Raw genomic sequence first — 18,863 nt, forward strand, 5'->3', positions numbered from 1 at the left:
ATTGTGATGGTGTAGACTATATTACATGGATTTATTGTGAAGGTGTAGGTAGACTATATTACATGGATTTATTGTGAAGGTGTAGACTATATTACATGGATTTATTGTGAAGGTGTTGACTAAATTACATGGATTTATTGTGAAGGTGTTGACTATATTACATGGATTTATTGTGAAGGTGTTGACTATATTACATGGATTTATTGTGATGGTGTAGACTATATTACATGGATTTATTGTGAAGGTGTTGACTATATTACATGGATTTATTGTGATGGTGTAGACTATATTATTAAATGGATTTATTGTGAAGGTGTAGGTAGACTATATTACATGGATTTATTGTGATGGTGTAGACTATATTACATGGATTTATTGTGAAGGTGTAGGTAGACTATATTACATGGATTTATTGTGAAGGTGGAGGCTATATTACATGGATTTATTGTGATGGTGTAGACTATTATTAAATGGATTTATTGTGAAGGTGTAGACTATTATTAAATGGATTTATTGTGAAGGTGTAGACTATATTACATGGATTTATTGTGATGGTGTAGACTATATTACATGGATTTATTGTGAAGGTGTAGGTAGACTATATTACATGGATTTATTGTGAAGGTGTAGACTATATTACATGGATTTATTGTGAAGGTGTAGACTATATTACATGGATTTATTGTGATGGTGTAGGCTATATTACATGGATTTATTGTGAAGGTGTAGACTATATTATTAAATTGATTTATTGTGATGGTGTAGACTAAATTACATGGATTTATTGTGAAGGTGTAGACTATATTATTAAATGGATTTATTGTGATGGTGTAGGTAGACTATATTACATGGATTTATTGTGAAGGTGTAGACTATATTACATGGATTTATTGTGAAGGTGTAGACTATATTACATGGATTTATTGTGAAGGTGTAGACTATATTACATGGATTTATTGTGAAGGTGTAGACTATATTACATGGATTTATTGTGATGGTGTAGGTAGACTATATTACATGGATTTTTTGTTTAGGTATAGGCTATATTACATGGATTTATTGTGAAGGTGTAGACTATATTACATGGATTTATTGTGAAGGTGTAGACTATATTACATGGATTTATTGTGATGGTGTAGGTAGACTATATTACATGGATTTTTTGTTTAGGTATAGGCTATATTACATGGATTTATTGTGAAGGTGTAGACTATATTACATGGATTTATTGTGAAGGTGTAGACTATATTACATGGATTTATTGTGAAGGTGTAGGTAGACTATATTACATGGATTTATTGTGATGGTGTAGACTATATTACATGGATTTATTGTGAAGGTGTAGACTATATTATTAAATGGATTTATTGTGAAGGTGTAGGTAGACTATATTACATGGATTTATTGTGAAGGTGTAGGTAGACTATATTACATGGATTTATTGTGATGGTGTAGGCTATATTATTAAATTGATTTATTGTGATGGTGTAGACTATATTAAATTGATTTATTGTGAAGGTATAGGTTATATTAAATAGATTTATTAGACTTTCTAAACTGTAGATGTTCCGAAGGTCTGTATCAGTGGCTTATAGGCTGTGTGGAAGCCAGGAGATGCTAAACGTGATTATGTTAATGAACAGTCAGTTACCGTGAGACTGACACAGCCCTAGCTGTGTCTGAAAAAACGTTACTCGACGTCAATTCCTTTCTTCTGCATCCTTGTTGACCCATTTCCTCTCAAAGCTACAATGTGTTTTGAGAGGAATCAGGGAAACGATGACGGAGTCACACACACACGGTAGGTACCTTCTTGTGCATGCCTAGCTCGGCGATGAGTAGAGCCAACAGGTCGTCCAGAGCTCCCTTGTCCTTGTCATCTTCTCCATCCAGGTCAGAGGTCAGCATCAGGACCACCTGCATTACATTGACATTTCAGTCATTTAGCAGAATGCTCTATATCCTGAAAGACTGGGGGGTAGGTCCCAAAAGGCATCCTGTTCCCTATAGTAGTGCACTACTATAGACCAGAGCCCTGTGCACTACTTTAGACCAGAGCCCTATTCCCTATACAGTGCACTACTTTAGACCAGGGTGCCATTTGCGACACAAGCCTCCCAATCAGTACATTCAACTAAAGGGAAGTGTGTATATATATATATAATAATTAATAAATAAATAAATAAATATATATAAATAAATAAAGAACATATCACGATCGTTCCAAAATCCTCCCAAACAGCCTTGTATCTGCAAAATCATTGTCTGTAAAGACAGACAAGTTTGAGTGGATGAAAAGCCAGCACAACAGTAACGGGCTAGTACCTGCATGTAAGGGATAGCGTGGACTCCTCCTACACTGTCCAGCTGGGGCAGGTGCTGTAGGAGTCGCTCCAGCAGCATCAGACGCACCGTGTGGAGTCTGGAACAGACACAATAAGGACGTCAGAACACAGAGCACACGGTTGCCATAGAGACAACAGGCGTGGTTAGATGTACACAGTACCAGTCTAAAGTTTTGGACACACCTAACTCATTCGAGGGATTTTCTTTATTTTGGACTCCCCCCCCCCCCCCCCCTACGTTGTAGAATAAAAGTGAAGACATCAAAACTATGAAATAACACATATGGAATCATGTAGTAACCAAAAAAAAGGTGTTAAACAAATCCAAATATATTTTACGAGATTCTTCAAAGTAGCCACCCTTTACCTTGACAGCTTTGCACATACTTGGCATTCTCTCAACCAGCTTAATGAGGTAGTCACCTGGAGTACATTTCAATTAACAGGTGTATCTTGTTAAAAGTTAAGAACGAAAGAAATACCACAAATTAATGTGTTTGTTAATTGTGTTGTGATAAGGTTGGGTGGTATACAGAAGATAGCCCTATTTGGTAAAAGATCAAGTCCATATTATGGCAAGAACAGCTCAAATAAGCAGAGAAACGACAGTCCATCATTACTTTTTCACATGAACGTCAGTCAATCTGGAAAATTTCAAGAACTTTGAAAGTTTCTTCGAGTGCAGTCCAAAAACGATCAAGCTCTATGATGAAACTGGCTCTCATGAGGACCGCCACAGGAAAGGAAGACCCAGAGTTACCTCTGCTGCAGAGGATACGTTCATTAGAGTTACCTGGCTCTCATGAGGACCGCCACAGGAAAGGAAGACCCAGAGTTATCTCTGCTGCAGAGGATACATTCATTAGAGTTACCAGCCTCAGAAATTGAAGCCCAAATAAATGCTTCACAGAGTTCAAGTAACAGACACATCTCAACATCAACTGTTCAGAGGAGATTGTGTGAATCAGGCCTTCATGGTCGAATTGCTGAATATAAACCTCTACTAAAAGACACCAATAATAAGAAGAGACTTGCTTGGACCAAAAAACATGAGCAATGGACATTAGACCTCTCCCTCAACGTGATCAAGACAAAGGGGATGATTGTGGACTACAGGAAAAAGAGGACCGTGAACGCCCCCATTCTCATCGACGGGGCTGCAGTGAAGCAGGTTGAGAGATTCAAGTTCCTTGGCGTCCACATCACCAACAAACTAACATGGTCCAAGCACACCAAGACAATCGTGAAGAGGGCACAACAAAACCTATTCCCCCTCAGGAGACAGAAAATATTTGGCAAGATCCTCAAAAGGTTCTACAGCTGCACCATCGAGAGCATCCTGACTGGTTGCATCACTGCCTGGTACGGCAACTGCTCGACCTCCGACCGCAAGGCACTACAGAGGGTAGTGAGAACGGCCCAGTACATCACTGGGGGGCCAAGCTTCCTGCCATCCAGGACCTCTAAACCAGGCAGTGTCAGAGGAAGGCCCTAAAAATTGTCAAAGACTCCAGCCACACCAGTCATAGACTGTTCTCTCTGCTACCGCACAGCAAGCGGTACCAGAGCGCCAAGTCTAGGTCCAAAAGGCTTTTACCCACAAGCCATAAGACTCCTGAACATCTAATCAAATGGCTCCCCTCCCCCCTCTTTTCCACCGCTGATACCCTGTTGTTATCATCTTATCACTTCAATATTTCCACTTATATGTACATATTACCTCAACGAACCGGTGCCCCTTTGAGAGTTTTGGTTTCAACCTCCGTTTCTTTGTGAGACGCAGGTGAACGGATGATCTCTGCATGTGTGGTTCACAACGTGAAGCATGGAGGAGGAGGTGTGATGGTTTGGGGAGGCTTTGCTGGTGACACTGTTTGTGATTTACTTAGAATTCAAGGCACTTAACCAGCATGGCTACCACAGCATTCTGCAGCGATACGCCATCCCATCTGGTTTGGGCTTATTGGGACTATCATTTGTTTTTCAACAGAACAATGATGTGGCGCCAAGGTTGCCAGGTGCACATTGGTGCGGCTGGCTTCCAGGTTGGATGCGCGCTGTGTTAAGAAGCAGTGCGACTGGTTGGGTTGTGTATCGGAGGACGCATGACATTCAACCTTCGTCTTTTCCGAGCCCGTACGGGAGTTGTAGCAATGAGACAAGATAGTAAGTAGCTACTACAACAATTGGATACCACGAAATTGGGGAGAAAAAGGGGTAAAAAAAAAAAAAATGAAATTAAAAATTAAAATTAAAACTTTTGACTGGTACTCTATGTACAGATATCAGATACACAATCAAAAAATCTCCTTCGAGATTCTTCTTTCCGTGAGAAGTGATATCAAATCGCACCGTTTCGAAGGACCACCACTGCAAACAGGTCAAAGTTCAAAACAGGGGAAAGTCCATTCCATATAGTCCAATGTAGAATCAAACCACCACAGTGCCTTGGTGGTACCTGACCTGTTGCTGGTGTGGATGTCCCCCTCTGTCTCTGCGTCTCCGTCCGATCCATCTCCCTCCTGCTGGGCTGTGGTGGTGCTGATGGCCCCTGTGCTGGAGCTCACACTACCTGGTCCTGCTGGGTGGCCCTCAACGGTCGTGTCCCCGTACGCACTGCTGCGGCCCGACACTAGAGAGAGACACGGAAAGAGGACGAACATGAGGAAAACAGACCTCCGCCAAGTGCCTAGGGGACCTAGGGGTTTAGTGGGTTCAGGACTAGGGATTAGTTGTGATTCGATTTGGCTTAAAAAGTGCATCCTTCCCTGCCTCCTTTCCTTGAAATAATTACTGATTAGACATGATTAGACAGATGAACACAACAGTTCCACCACAGGGCGTTCACATGTCATTTCTAAATCATAACTTCCAAGGAAACTAGGAAGGTAATTTGACTAGGGCATCACAGTTTCCCCTGTGTGTCAACTCACCACTGTGTTCTCCTGCCACTGAGTCGATGGCAGACCCCCCGCTCTCTGACCCCACGCTGCCCCCGTGCTCGGCCGGAGAGGTCCGTAGCGTAGAACCGTCCGTGGCGGCTGTACTCCCCTCGTCGTCTGATGCTGGGGCTGTAAGCATAACCACAGCTGTTACAGGAAAAATACCCTCCCTCCTCTAGAAGCATAAGCACAGCTGTTACAGGAAAAACACCCTCCCTCCTCTAGAAGCATAACCAAAGCTGTTACAGGAAAAACACCCTCCCTCCTCTAGAAGCATAAGCACAGCTGTTACAGGAAAAATACCCTCCCTCCTCTAGAAGCATAACCAAAGCTGTTACAGGAAAAACACCCTCCCTCCTCTAGAAGCATAAGCACAGCTGTTACAGGAAAAATACCCTCCCTCCTCTAGAAGCATAAACACAGCTGTTACAGGAAAAACACCCTCCCTCCTCTAGAAGCATAAGCACAGCTGTTACAGGAAAAACACCCTCCCTCCTCTAGAAGCATAAGCACAGCTGTTACAGGAAAAACACCCTCCCTCCTCTAGAAGCATAAACACAGCTGTTTCAGGAAAAATACCCTCCCTCCTCTAGATGCATAAGCACAGCTGTTACAGGAAAAATACCCTCCCTCCTCTAGAAGCATAAGCACAGCTGTTACAGGAAAAATACCCTCCCTCCTCTAGAAGCATAAGCACAGCTGTTACAGGAAAAATACCCTCCCTCCTCTAGAAGCATAAGCACAGCTGTTACAGGAAAAATACCCTCCCTCCTCTAGATGCATAAGCACAGCTGTTACATGAAAAACAGCCTCCCTCCTCTAGAAGCATAAACACAGCTGTTACAGGAAAAATACCCTCCCTCCCATAGAAGCATAAGCACAGCTGTTACATGAAAAACACCCTCCCTCCTCTAGAAGCATAAACACAGCTGTTACATGAAAAACACCCTCCCTCCTCTAGAAGCATAAGCACAGCTGTTACAGGAAAAACACCCTCCCTCCCCTATTCTGCTTTTTTGTTAATGGAATAGAAAACTGAGTCCAGTTGCCCAAACACAGAATAATCCTAGTCTTGAACTACAAGACACTTTTAATGAAGAACCAAACGGGGCTTAAAACCGTCCCCTTGAGATTTAAAAGATGGTAGGAGTCCCGTGTGTAGAATGAGCTTCGTTACCTGATGCGGTGGTGTCTGACAGGGTGCCTGCGTCCAGAGAAGAAGAGCTGGGAGCCTGACCTGAGAGACCGAGAGACTGGAGACCTAGGGCACTGCTGCTGCTGCCTGGATCAACATATAAAACACCACCAACAAGGTCATTATCAACACAGCTAAACCTTCACAGTTCACTGCTACAGTGAGTCTGACCTGACAGACCGAGAGACTGGAGACCTAGGGCACTGCTGCCTGGATCAACATATATAACACCACCAACAAGGTCATTATCAACACAGCTAAACCTTCACAGTTCACTGCTACAGTGAGTCTGACCTGAGACACCGAGAGACTGGAGACCTAGGGCACTGCTGCCTGGATCAACATATAACACCACCAACAAGGTCATTATCAACACAGCTAAACCTTCACAGTTCACTGCTACAGTGAGTCTGACCTGAGAGACCGAGAGACCGGGAGGTCCAGGGCACTGGCTGCTAGAGCCCAGAATATTATAGCTACAACAGTGTTGTCAAACCCAAACTCCCACACAGACAGTGGTTTACTGATCCAGACTCTAAAAAGGTCATGCTAGCATTAGCCAACTATGCTATCATGTCAAGCAAGGCTACAGAAACAAAATCAGTAGAACAACATGTTACTTTCTTTCCAGGCAAAAGATTATTGGAAAAAAAACAACATATTAAGTAGCACAATATGTAAATGTGAAATATGAATATTCAAGTGATTGACTCTCACGATGGTGTTGTATTAGTGAGTATCGACCTTGCTGGTCCTGCTGGAGACTCAGTGCGATGGCCAGCTCCACCATGGTCTCGTCGTCCGCGTCTGGGGGGATGTCCAGCATCGGGGGGAAGCCCTCGGCCCCGGCCAGGAGAGCCTCCAGGGGAGATGGGTTACCATTGTTCACATTCTCCGCCGTCTCCAGAACCATGGACTCAGACTGGATAGAGGTACACAGACCAGACACAACAGACAATAAGCAAAAAACACGATCGAAACGACAGATAACGTTTGACATTTTTTTTCCATCATGAACAGTATTTTGGGTGTGTGTTTATGTGGCTATTTGCAGGGCATAAAACATTTTTTTTTGGGCCACCAGCCACTGTGGCAGGTAGATTTAAAACTCGACCAGCCAATCAGATTTTGTTATTTACCAGCCACTCAAAGTATACCAACAAAAAACAAACAACAACATATGAGTTTTTTTCATGTTTCTAAAACAATACATATATTATTTGTAAGAAGTAAATGTGACAAATAATTTAAAAATCACATTCTTCTGCGACCGGAGCATTTTAACAAAAATATTACAGAGACAAAACTGTTCACCTGCCCCTTTAAGGGCGGGATGTTACCGTGGTAATGCGACTTGACTCCTGTTTGTGCATGTGAGATTGAGTATGAGGAGTGGACACTAGATTACTACAGTGTGTATGAGGAGTGGACACTAGATTACTAGTGTGTATGAGGAGTGTGTATGAGGAGTGGACACTAGATTACTACAGTGTGTGTGAGGAGTGGACACTAGATTACTACAGTGTGTGTGAGGAGTGGACACTAGATTACTACAGTGTGTATGAGGAGTGGACACTAGATTACTACAGTGTGTATGAGGAGTGGACACTAGATTACTAGTGTGTATGAGGAGTGTGTATGAGGAGTGGACACTAGATTACTAGTGTGTATGAGGAGTGTGTATGAGGAGTGGACACTAGATTACTAGTGTGTATGAGGAGTGTGTATGAGGAGTGGACACTAGATTACTAGTGTGTATGAGGAGTGGACTAGATTACTACAGTGTGTATGAGGAGTGTGTATGAGGAGTGGACACTAGATTACTAGTGTGTATGAGGAGTGGACTAGATTACTACAGTGTGTATGAGGAGTGGACACTAGATTACTACAGTGTGTATGAGGAGTGTGTATGAGGAGTGGACACTAGATTACTACAGTGTGTATGAGGAGTGTGTATGAGGAGGAGTGGACTAGATTACTACAGTGTGTATGAGGAGTGGACCCTAGATTACTACAGTGTGTATGAGGAGTGTGTATGAGGAGTGGACCCTAGATTACTACAGTGTGTATGAGGAGTGGACACTAGATTACTACAGTGTGTATGAGGAGTGGACACTAGATTACTACAGTGTGTATGAGGAGTGGACACTAGATTAATACAGTGTGAATGAGGAGTGGACACTAGATTACTACAGTGTGTATGAGGAGTGGACACTAGATTACTACAGTGTGTATGAGGAGTGGACACTAGATTACTACAGTGTGTATGAGGAGTGGACACTAGATTACTACAGTGTGTATGAGGAGTGGACACTAGATTACTACAGTGTGTATGAGGAGTGGACACTAGATTACTACAGTGTGTATGAGGAGTGGACACTAGATTACTACAGTGTGTATGAGGAGTGTGTATGAGGAGTGGACTAGATTACTACAGTGTGTATGAGGAGTGGACACTAGATTACTACAGTGTGTATGAGGAGTGGACACTAGATTACTACAGTGTGTATGAGGAGTGGACACTAGAATACTACAGTGTGTATGAGGAGTGTGTATGAGGAGTGGACACTAGATTACTACAGTGTGTATGAGGAGTGGATACTAGATTACTACAGTGTGTATGAGGAGTGGACACTAGATTACTACAGTGTGTATGAGGAGTGGACACTAGATTACTACAGTGTGTATGAGGAGTGGACACTAGATTACTACAGTGTGTATGAGGAGTGGACACTAGATTACTACAGTGTGTATGAGGAGTGGACTAGATTACTACAGTGTGCATGAGGAGTGGACACTAGATTACTACAGTGTGTATGAGGAGTGGACACTAGATTACTACAGTGTGTATGAGGAGTGGACACTAGATTACTACAGTGTGTATGAGGAGTGGATACTAGATTACTACAGTGTGTATGAGGAGTGTGTATGATGAGTGGACACTAGATTACTACAGTGTGTATGAGGAGTGTGTGTGAGGAGTGGACACTAGATTACTACAGTGTGTATGAGGAGTGTGTATGAGGAGTGGACACTAGATTACTACAGTGTGTATGAGGAGTGTGTATGATGAGTGGACACTAGATTACTACAGTGTGTATGAGGAGTGTGTATGAGGAGTGGACACTAGATTACTACAGTGTGTATGAGGAGTGTGTATGAGGAGTGGACACTAGATTACTACAGTGTGTATGAGGAGTGTGTATGAGGAGTGGACACTAGATTACTACAGTGTGTATGAGGAGTGTGTATGAGGAGTGGACACTAGATTACTACAGTGTGTATGAGGAGTGTGTATGATGAGTGGACACTAGATTATTACAGTGTGTGTGAGGAGTGGACACTAGATTACTACAGTGTGTATGAGGAGTGTGTATGAGGAGTGGACACTAGATTACTACAGTGTGTATGAGGAGTGTGTATGAGGAGTGGACACTAGATTAATACAGTGTGAATGAGGAGTGGACACTAGATTACTACAGTGTGTATGAGGAGTGGACACTAGATTACTACAGTGTGTATGAGGAGTGGACACTAGATTACTACAGTGTGTATGAGGAGTGGACACTAGATTACTACAGTGTGTATGAGGAGTGGACACTAGATTACTACAGTGTGTATGAGGAGTGGACACTAGATTACTACAGTGTGTATGAGGAGTGTGTATGAGGAGTGGACTAGATTACTACAGTGTGTATGAGGAGTGGACACTAGATTACTACAGTGTGTGTGAGGAGTGGACACTAGATTACTACAGTGTGTATGAGGAGTGTGTATGAGGAGTGGACACTAGATTACTACAGTGTGTATGAGGAGTGGACACTAGATTACTACAGTGTGTATGAGGAGTGGACACTAGATTACTACAGTGTGTATGAGGAGTGGACACTAGATTACTACAGTGTGTATGAGGAGTGTGTATGAGGAGTGGACACTATATTACTACAGTGTGAATGAGGAGTGGACACTAGATTACTACAGTGTGTATGAGGAGTGGACACTAGATTACTACAGTGTGTATGAGGAGTGGACACTAGATTACTACAGTGTGTATGAGGAGTGTGTATGAGGAGTGGACACTAGATTACTACAGTGTGTATGATGAGTGTGTATGAGGAGTGGACCCTAGATTACTACAGTGTGTATGAGGAGTGGACACTAGATTACTACAGTGTGTATGAGGAGTGGACACTAGATTACTACAGTGTGTATGAGGAGTGGACACTAGATTACTACAGTGTGTATGAGGAGTGGACACTAGATTACTACAGTGTGTATGAGGAGTGGACACTAGATTACTACAGTGTGTATGAGGAGTGGACACTAGATTACTACAGTGTGTATGAGGAGTGGACACTAGATTACTACAGTGTGTATGAGGAGTGGACACTAGATTACTACAGTGTGAATGAGGAGTGGACACTAGATTACTACAGTGTGTATGAGGAGTGGACACTAGATTACTACAGTGTGTATGAGGAGTGGACACTAGATTACTACAGTGTGTATGAGGAGTGGACACTAGATTACTACAGTGTGTATGAGGAGTGGACACTAGATTACTAGTGTGTATGAGGAGTGGACACTAGATTACTACAGTGTGTATGAGGAGTGGACACTAGATTACTACAGTGTGTATGAGGAGTGGACACTAGATTACTACAGTGTGTATGAGGAGTGGGTGAGGAGGAGTGGACCCTAGATTACTACAGTGTGTATGAGGAGTGGACACTAGATTACTACAGTGTGTATGAGGAGTGGACACTAGATTACTACAGTGTGTATGAGGAGTGGACACTAGATTACTACAGTGTGTATGAGGAGTGGACACTAGATTACTACAGTGTGTATGAGGAGTGGACACTAGATTACTACAGTGTGTATGAGGAGTGGACACTAGATTACTACAGTGTGTATGAGGAGTGGACACTAGATTACTACAGTGTGTATGAGGAGTGGACACTAGATTACAACAGTGTGTATGAGGAGTGGACACTAGATTACTACAGTGTGTATGAGGAGTGTGTATGAGGAGTGGACCCTAGATTACTACAGTGTGTATGAGGAGTGGACACTAGATTACTACAGTGTGTATGAGGAGTGGACACTAGATTACTACAGTGTGTATGAGGAGTGTGTATGAGGAGTGGACACTAGATTACTACAGTGTGTATGAGGAGTGGACACTAGATTACTACAGTGTGTGTGAGGAGTGGACACTAGATTACTACAGTGTGTATGAGGAGTGGACACTAGATTACTACAGTGTGTATGAGGAGTGGACACTAGATTACTACAGTGTGTATGAGGAGTGGACACTAGATTACTACAGTGTGTGTGAGGAGTGGACACTAGATTACTACAGTGTGTATGAGGAGTGGACACTAGATTACTACAGTGTGTATGAGGAGTGGACACTAGATTACTACAGTGTCTATGAGGAGTGGACACTAGATTACTACAGTGTCTATGAGGAGTGGACACTAGATTACTACAGTGTGTATGAGGCGTGGACACTAGATTACAACAGTGTGTATGAGGAGTGGACACTAGATTACTACAGTGTGTATGAGGAGTGTGTATGAGGAGTGGACACCAGATTACTACAGTGTGTATGAGGAGTGGACACTAGATTACTACAGTGTGTATGAGGAGTGTGTATGAGGAGTGGACACTAGATTACTACAGTGTGTATGAGGAGTGGACACTAGATTACTACAGTGTGTATGAGGAGTGGACACTAGATTACTACAGTGTGTATGAGGAGTGGACACTAGATTAATACAGTGTGAATGAGGAGTGAACACTAGATTACTACAGTGTGTATGAGGAGTGGGTGAGGAGGAGTGGACCCTAGATTACTACAGTGTGTATGAGGAGTGTGTATGAGGAGTGGACACTAGATTACTACAGTGTGTATGAGGAGTGGACACTAGATTACTACAGTGTGTATGAGGAGTGGGTGAGGAGGAGTGGACCCTAGATTACTACAGTGTGTATGAGGAGTGTGTATGAGGAGTGGACACTAGATTACTACAGTGTGTATGAGGAGTGGACACTAGATTACTACAGTGTGTATGAGGAGTGGACACTAGATTACTACAGTGTGAATGAGGAGTGGACTAGATTACTACAGTGTGAATGAGGAGTGGACACTAGATTACTACAGTGTGTATGAGGAGTGGACACTAGATTACTACAGTGTGAATGAGGAGTGGACACTAGAATACTACAGTGTGTATGAGGAGTGGACACTAGATTACTACAGTGTGAATGAGGAGTGAACACTAGAATACTACAGTGTGTATGAGGAGTGGACACTAGATTACTACAGTGTGAATGAGGAGTGGACACTAGATTACTACAGTGTGAATGAGGAGTGGACACTAGATTACTACAGTGTGTATGAGGAGTGGACACTAGATTACTACAGTGTGAATGAGGAGTGGACACTAGAATACTACAGTGTGTATGAGGAGTGGACTAGATTACTACAGTGTGAATGAGGAGTGGACACTAGATTACTACAGTGTGTATGAGGAGTGGACACTAGAATACTACAGTGTGTATGAGGAGTGGACACTAGATTACTACAGTGTGTATGAGGAGTGGACACTAGATTACTACAGTGTGTATGAGGAGTGGACACTAGATTACTACAGTGTGAATGAGGAGTGAACACTAGAATACTACAGTGTGTATGAGGAGTGTGTATGAGGAGTGGACACTAGATTACTACAGTGTGTATGAGGAGTGTGTATGAGGAGTGGACACTAGATTACTACAGTGTGTATGAGGAGTGTGTATGATGAGTGGACACTAGATTACTACAGTGTGTATGAGGAGTGTGTATGAGGAGTGGACACTAGATTACTACAGTGTGTATGAGGAGTGTGTATGAGGAGTGGACACTAGATTACTACAGTGTGTATGAGGAGTGTGTATGAGGAGTGGACACTAGATTACTACAGTGTGTATGAGGAGTGTGTATGAGGAGTGGACACTAGATTACTACAGTGTGTATGAGGAGTGTGTATGATGAGTGGACACTAGATTATTACAGTGTGTGTGAGGAGTGGACACTAGATTACTACAGTGTGTATGAGGAGTGTGTATGAGGAGTGGACACTAGATTACTACAGTGTGTATGAGGAGTGTGTATGAGGAGTGGACACTAGATTAATACAGTGTGAATGAGGAGTGGACACTAGATTACTACAGTGTGTATGAGGAGTGGACACTAGATTACTACAGTGTGTATGAGGAGTGGACACTAGATTACTACAGTGTGTATGAGGAGTGGACACTAGATTACTACAGTGTGTATGAGGAGTGGACACTAGATTACTACAGTGTGTATGAGGAGTGGACACTAGATTACTACAGTGTGTATGAGGAGTGTGTATGAGGAGTGGACTAGATTACTACAGTGTGTATGAGGAGTGGACACTAGATTACTACAGTGTGTGTGAGGAGTGGACACTAGATTACTACAGTGTGTATGAGGAGTGTGTATGAGGAGTGGACACTAGATTACTACAGTGTGTATGAGGAGTGGACACTAGATTACTACAGTGTGTATGAGGAGTGGACACTAGATTACTACAGTGTGTATGAGGAGTGGACACTAGATTACTACAGTGTGTATGAGGAGTGGACACTAGATTACTACAGTGTGTATGAGGAGTGTGTATGAGGAGTGGACACTATATTACTACAGTGTGAATGAGGAGTGGACACTAGATTACTACAGTGTGTATGAGGAGTGGACACTAGATTACTACAGTGTGTATGAGGAGTGGACACTAGATTACTACAGTGTGTATGAGGAGTGTGTATGAGGAGTGGACACTAGATTACTACAGTGTGTATGATGAGTGTGTATGAGGAGTGGACCCTAGATTACTACAGTGTGTATGAGGAGTGGACACTAGATTACTACAGTGTGTATGAGGAGTGGACACTAGATTACTACAGTGTGTATGAGGAGTGGACACTAGATTACTACAGTGTGTATGAGGAGTGGACACTAGATTACTACAGTGTGTATGAGGAGTGGACACTAGATTACTACAGTGTGTATGAGGAGTGGACACTAGATTACTACAGTGTGTATGAGGAGTGGACACTAGATTACTACAGTGTGTATGAGGAGTGGACACTAGATTACTACAGTGTGAATGAGGAGTGGACACTAGATTACTACAGTGTGTATGAGGAGTGGACACTAGATTACTACAGTGTGTATGAGGAGTGGACACTAGATTACTACAGTGTGTATGAGGAGTGGACACTAGATTACTACAGTGTGTATGAGGAGTGGACACTAGATTACTAGTGTGTATGAGGAGTGGACACTAGATTACTACAGTGTGTATGAGGAGTGGACACTAGATTACTACAGTGTGTATGAGGAGTGGACACTAGATTACTACAGTGTGTATGAGGAGTGGGTGAGGAGGAGTGGACCCTAGATTACTACAGTGTGTATGAGGAGTGGACACTAGATTACTACAGTGTGTATGAGGAGTGGACACTAGATTACTACAGTGTGTATGAGGAGTGGACACTAGATTACTACAGTGTGTATGAGGAGTGGACACTAGATTACTACAGTGTGTATGAGGAGTGGACACTAGATTACTACAGTGTGTATGAGGAGTGGACACTAGATTACTACAGTGTGTATGAGGAGTGGACACTAGATTACAACAGTGTGTATGAGGAGTGGACACTAGATTACTACAGTGTGTATGAGGAGTGTGTATGAGGAGTGGACCCTAGATTACTACAGTGTGTATGAGGAGTGGACACTAGATTACTACAGTGTGTATGAGGAGTGGACACTAGATTACTACAGTGTGTATGAGGAGTGTGTATGAGGAGTGGACACTAGATTACTACAGTGTGTATGAGGAGTGGACACTAGATTACTACAGTGTGTGTGAGGAGTGGACACTAGATTACTACAGTGTGTATGAGGAGTGGACACTAGATTACTACAGTGTGTATGAGGAGTGGACACTAGATTACTACAGTGTGTATGAGGAGTGGACACTAGATTACTACAGTGTGTGTGAGGAGTGGACACTAGATTACTACAGTGTGTATGAGGAGTGGACACTAGATTACTACAGTGTGTATGAGGAGTGGACACTAGATTACTACAGTGTCTATGAGGAGTGGACACTAGATTACTACAGTGTCTATGAGGAGTGGACACTAGATTACTACAGTGTGTATGAGGCGTGGACACTAGATTACAACAGTGTGTATGAGGAGTGGACACTAGATTACTACAGTGTGTATGAGGAGTGTGTATGAGGAGTGGACACCAGATTACTACAGTGTGTATGAGGAGTGGACACTAGATTACTACAGTGTGTATGAGGAGTGTGTATGAGGAGTGGACACTAGATTACTACAGTGTGTATGAGGAGTGGACACTAGATTACTACAGTGTGTATGAGGAGTGGACACTAGATTACTACAGTGTGTATGAGGAGTGGACACTAGATTAATACAGTGTGAATGAGGAGTGAACACTAGATTACTACAGTGTGTATGAGGAGTGGGTGAGGAGGAGTGGACCCTAGATTACTACAGTGTGTATGAGGAGTGTGTATGAGGAGTGGACACTAGATTACTACAGTGTGTATGAGGAGTGGACACTAGATTACTACAGTGTGTATGAGGAGTGGGTGAGGAGGAGTGGACCCTAGATTACTACAGTGTGTATGAGGAGTGTGTATGAGGAGTGGACACTAGATTACTACAGTGTGTATGAGGAGTGGACACTAGATTACTACAGTGTGTATGAGGAGTGGACACTAGATTACTACAGTGTGAATGAGGAGTGGACTAGATTACTACAGTGTGAATGAGGAGTGGACACTAGATTACTACAGTGTGTATGAGGAGTGGACACTAGATTACTACAGTGTGAATGAGGAGTGGACACTAGAATACTACAGTGTGTATGAGGAGTGGACACTAGATTACTACAGTGTGAATGAGGAGTGAACACTAGAATACTACAGTGTGTATGAGGAGTGGACACTAGATTACTACAGTGTGAATGAGGAGTGGACACTAGATTACTACAGTGTGAATGAGGAGTGGACACTAGATTACTACAGTGTGTATGAGGAGTGGACACTAGATTACTACAGTGTGAATGAGGAGTGGACACTAGAATACTACAGTGTGTATGAGGAGTGGACTAGATTACTACAGTGTGAATGAGGAGTGGACACTAGATTACTACAGTGTGTATGAGGAGTGGACACTAGAATACTACAGTGTGTATGAGGAGTGGACACTAGATTACTACAGTGTGTATGAGGAGTGGACACTAGATTACTACAGTGTGTATGAGGAGTGGACACTAGATTACTACAGTGTGAATGAGGAGTGAACACTAGAATACTACAGTGTGTATGAGGAGTGGACACTAGATTACTACAGTGTGTATGAGGAGTGGACACTAGATTACTACAGTGTGTATGAGGAGTGGACACTAGATTACTACAGTGTGTATGAGGAGTGGACACTAGAATACTACAGTGTGTATGAGGAGTGGACACTAGATTACTACAGTGTGTATGAGGAGTGTGTATGAGGAGTGGACACTAGATTACTACAGTGTGTATGATGAGTGTGTATGAGGAGTGGACCCTAGATTACTACAGTGTGAATGAGGAGTGGACTAGATTACTACAGTGTGTATGATGAGTGTGTATGAGGAGTGGACCCTATATTACTACAGTGTGTATGAGGAGTGGACACTAGATTACTACAGTGTGTATGAGGAGTGGACACTAGAATACTACAGTGTGTATGAGGAGTGGACACTAGATTACTACAGTGTGTATGAGGAGTGGACACTAGATTACTACAGTGTGTATGAGGAGTGGACACTAGATTACTACAGTGTGTATGAGGAGTGGACACTAGATTACTACAGTGTGTATGAGGAGTGGACACTAGATTACTACAGTGTCTATGAGGAGTGGACTAGATTACTACAGTGTGTATGAGGAGTGGACACTAGATTACTACAGTGTGTATGAGGAGTGGATACTAGATTACTACAGTGTGAATGAGGAGTGGACACTAGATTACTACAGTGTGTATGAGGAGTGGACACTAGATTACTACAGTGTGTGTGAGGAGTGTGTATGAGGAGTGGACTAGATTACTACAGTGTGTATGAGGAGTGTGTATGAGGAGTGGACACTAGATTACTACAGTGTGTATGAGGAGTGTGTATGAGGAGTGGACCCTAGATTACTACAGTGTGTATGAGGAGTGGACACTAGATTACTACAGTGTGTATGAGGAGTGTGTATGAGGAGTGGACACTAGATTACTACAGTGTGTGTGAGGAGTGGACACTAGATTACTACAGTGTGTATGAGGAGTGGACACTAGATTACTACAGTGTGTATGAGGAGTGTGTATGAGGAGTGGACACTAGATTACTACAGTGTCTATGAGGAGTGTACACTAGATTACTACAGTGTGTATGAGGAGTGGACACTAGATTACTACAGTGTGTATGAGGAGTGGACACTAGATTACTACAGTGTGTATGAGGAGTGTGTATGAGGAGTGGACTAGATTACTACAGTGTCTATGAGGAGTGGACACTAGATTACTACAGTGTGTATGAGGAGTGGACACTAGATTACTACAGTGTGTATGAGGAGTGGACACTAGATTACTACAGTGTGTATGAGGAGTGGGTGAGGAGGAGTGGACACTAGCGATTGGACCAGACTCACCACCATCTCAAAGAGACTCACCACCATCTCAAAGTCGCCATGGTCGACCTCACCCTGCTCCTGACTCTCCTGCCTGCCCCCCTCTCCTCCCGTCAGCCCTGACGGCTGCATCTTGTCATCAACATCATCCTCATCATCATCGTCTTTGTCTCCTGGAGGAGGAGGGAGAAAGGAGAACACTCAGCGTCGATGAAATAATTTAGTGGTTTCTGATTTGTTCAAACCTTCGCTCCTAACTCTTTAAGAGATGAATAGAGTAGAGGACGTTGAAAAACGATTCTAAAATATAGAAGAACTGAAAAGTCTAAACAAAAATATCTGTTTTTTAATTTGTTTTTATACTGTTCTGAAATTAACTTAAACACTTTCTGGCAGTTCTATTGGTTCTAGTTTAAGGCTATCTAACCCTGTTCCTGGAGAGCTCCCGTCCTCTGGGTTTTCATTCTAACCCTGTTCCTGGAGAGCTCCCGTCCTCTGGGTTTTCATTCTAACCCTGTTCCTGGAGAGCTCCCATCCTCTGGGTTTTCATTCTAACCCTGTTCCTGGAGAGCTCCCGTCCTCTAGGTTTTCATTCTAACCCTGTTCCTGGAGAGCT

General features: G+C 42.9%; 1 protein-coding gene across 50 annotated transcripts in view; it reads right to left on the reverse strand.

Annotated features, from left to right (window-relative positions):
• ubr4 (ubiquitin protein ligase E3 component n-recognin 4) overlaps positions 1-18,863 on the reverse strand; it is a 165,944-nt gene that overhangs the window by 45,567 nt on the left and 101,514 nt on the right. For 16 of the 50 annotated variants that reach the window (XM_090185503.1, XM_090185492.1, XM_090185516.1 and 13 more), the window contains 7 exons: positions 18,269-18,420; positions 7,227-7,404; positions 6,465-6,569; positions 5,279-5,416; positions 4,809-4,977; positions 2,326-2,422; positions 1,810-1,917 (listed from right to left, as the gene is read on the reverse strand). In XM_090185503.1, coding sequence (XP_090041629.1) covers positions 1,810-1,917; positions 2,326-2,422; positions 4,809-4,977; positions 5,279-5,416; positions 6,465-6,569; positions 7,227-7,404; positions 18,269-18,420 — 947 coding nt within the window. The remainder of the gene's footprint in view (positions 1-1,809; positions 1,918-2,325; positions 2,423-4,808; positions 4,978-5,278; positions 5,417-6,464; positions 6,570-7,226; positions 7,405-18,268; positions 18,421-18,863) is intronic. The other 34 variants (XM_090185529.1, XM_090185515.1, XM_090185527.1 and 31 more) reach the window with 3 other exon arrangements.

The sequence above is a fragment of the Oncorhynchus mykiss genome, chromosome 9, assembly GCF_057628025.1.
Source record: "Oncorhynchus mykiss isolate SJ-2025 chromosome 9, ASM5762802v1, whole genome shotgun sequence".
Lineage (NCBI taxonomy): Eukaryota > Metazoa > Chordata > Actinopteri > Salmoniformes > Salmonidae > Oncorhynchus > Oncorhynchus mykiss.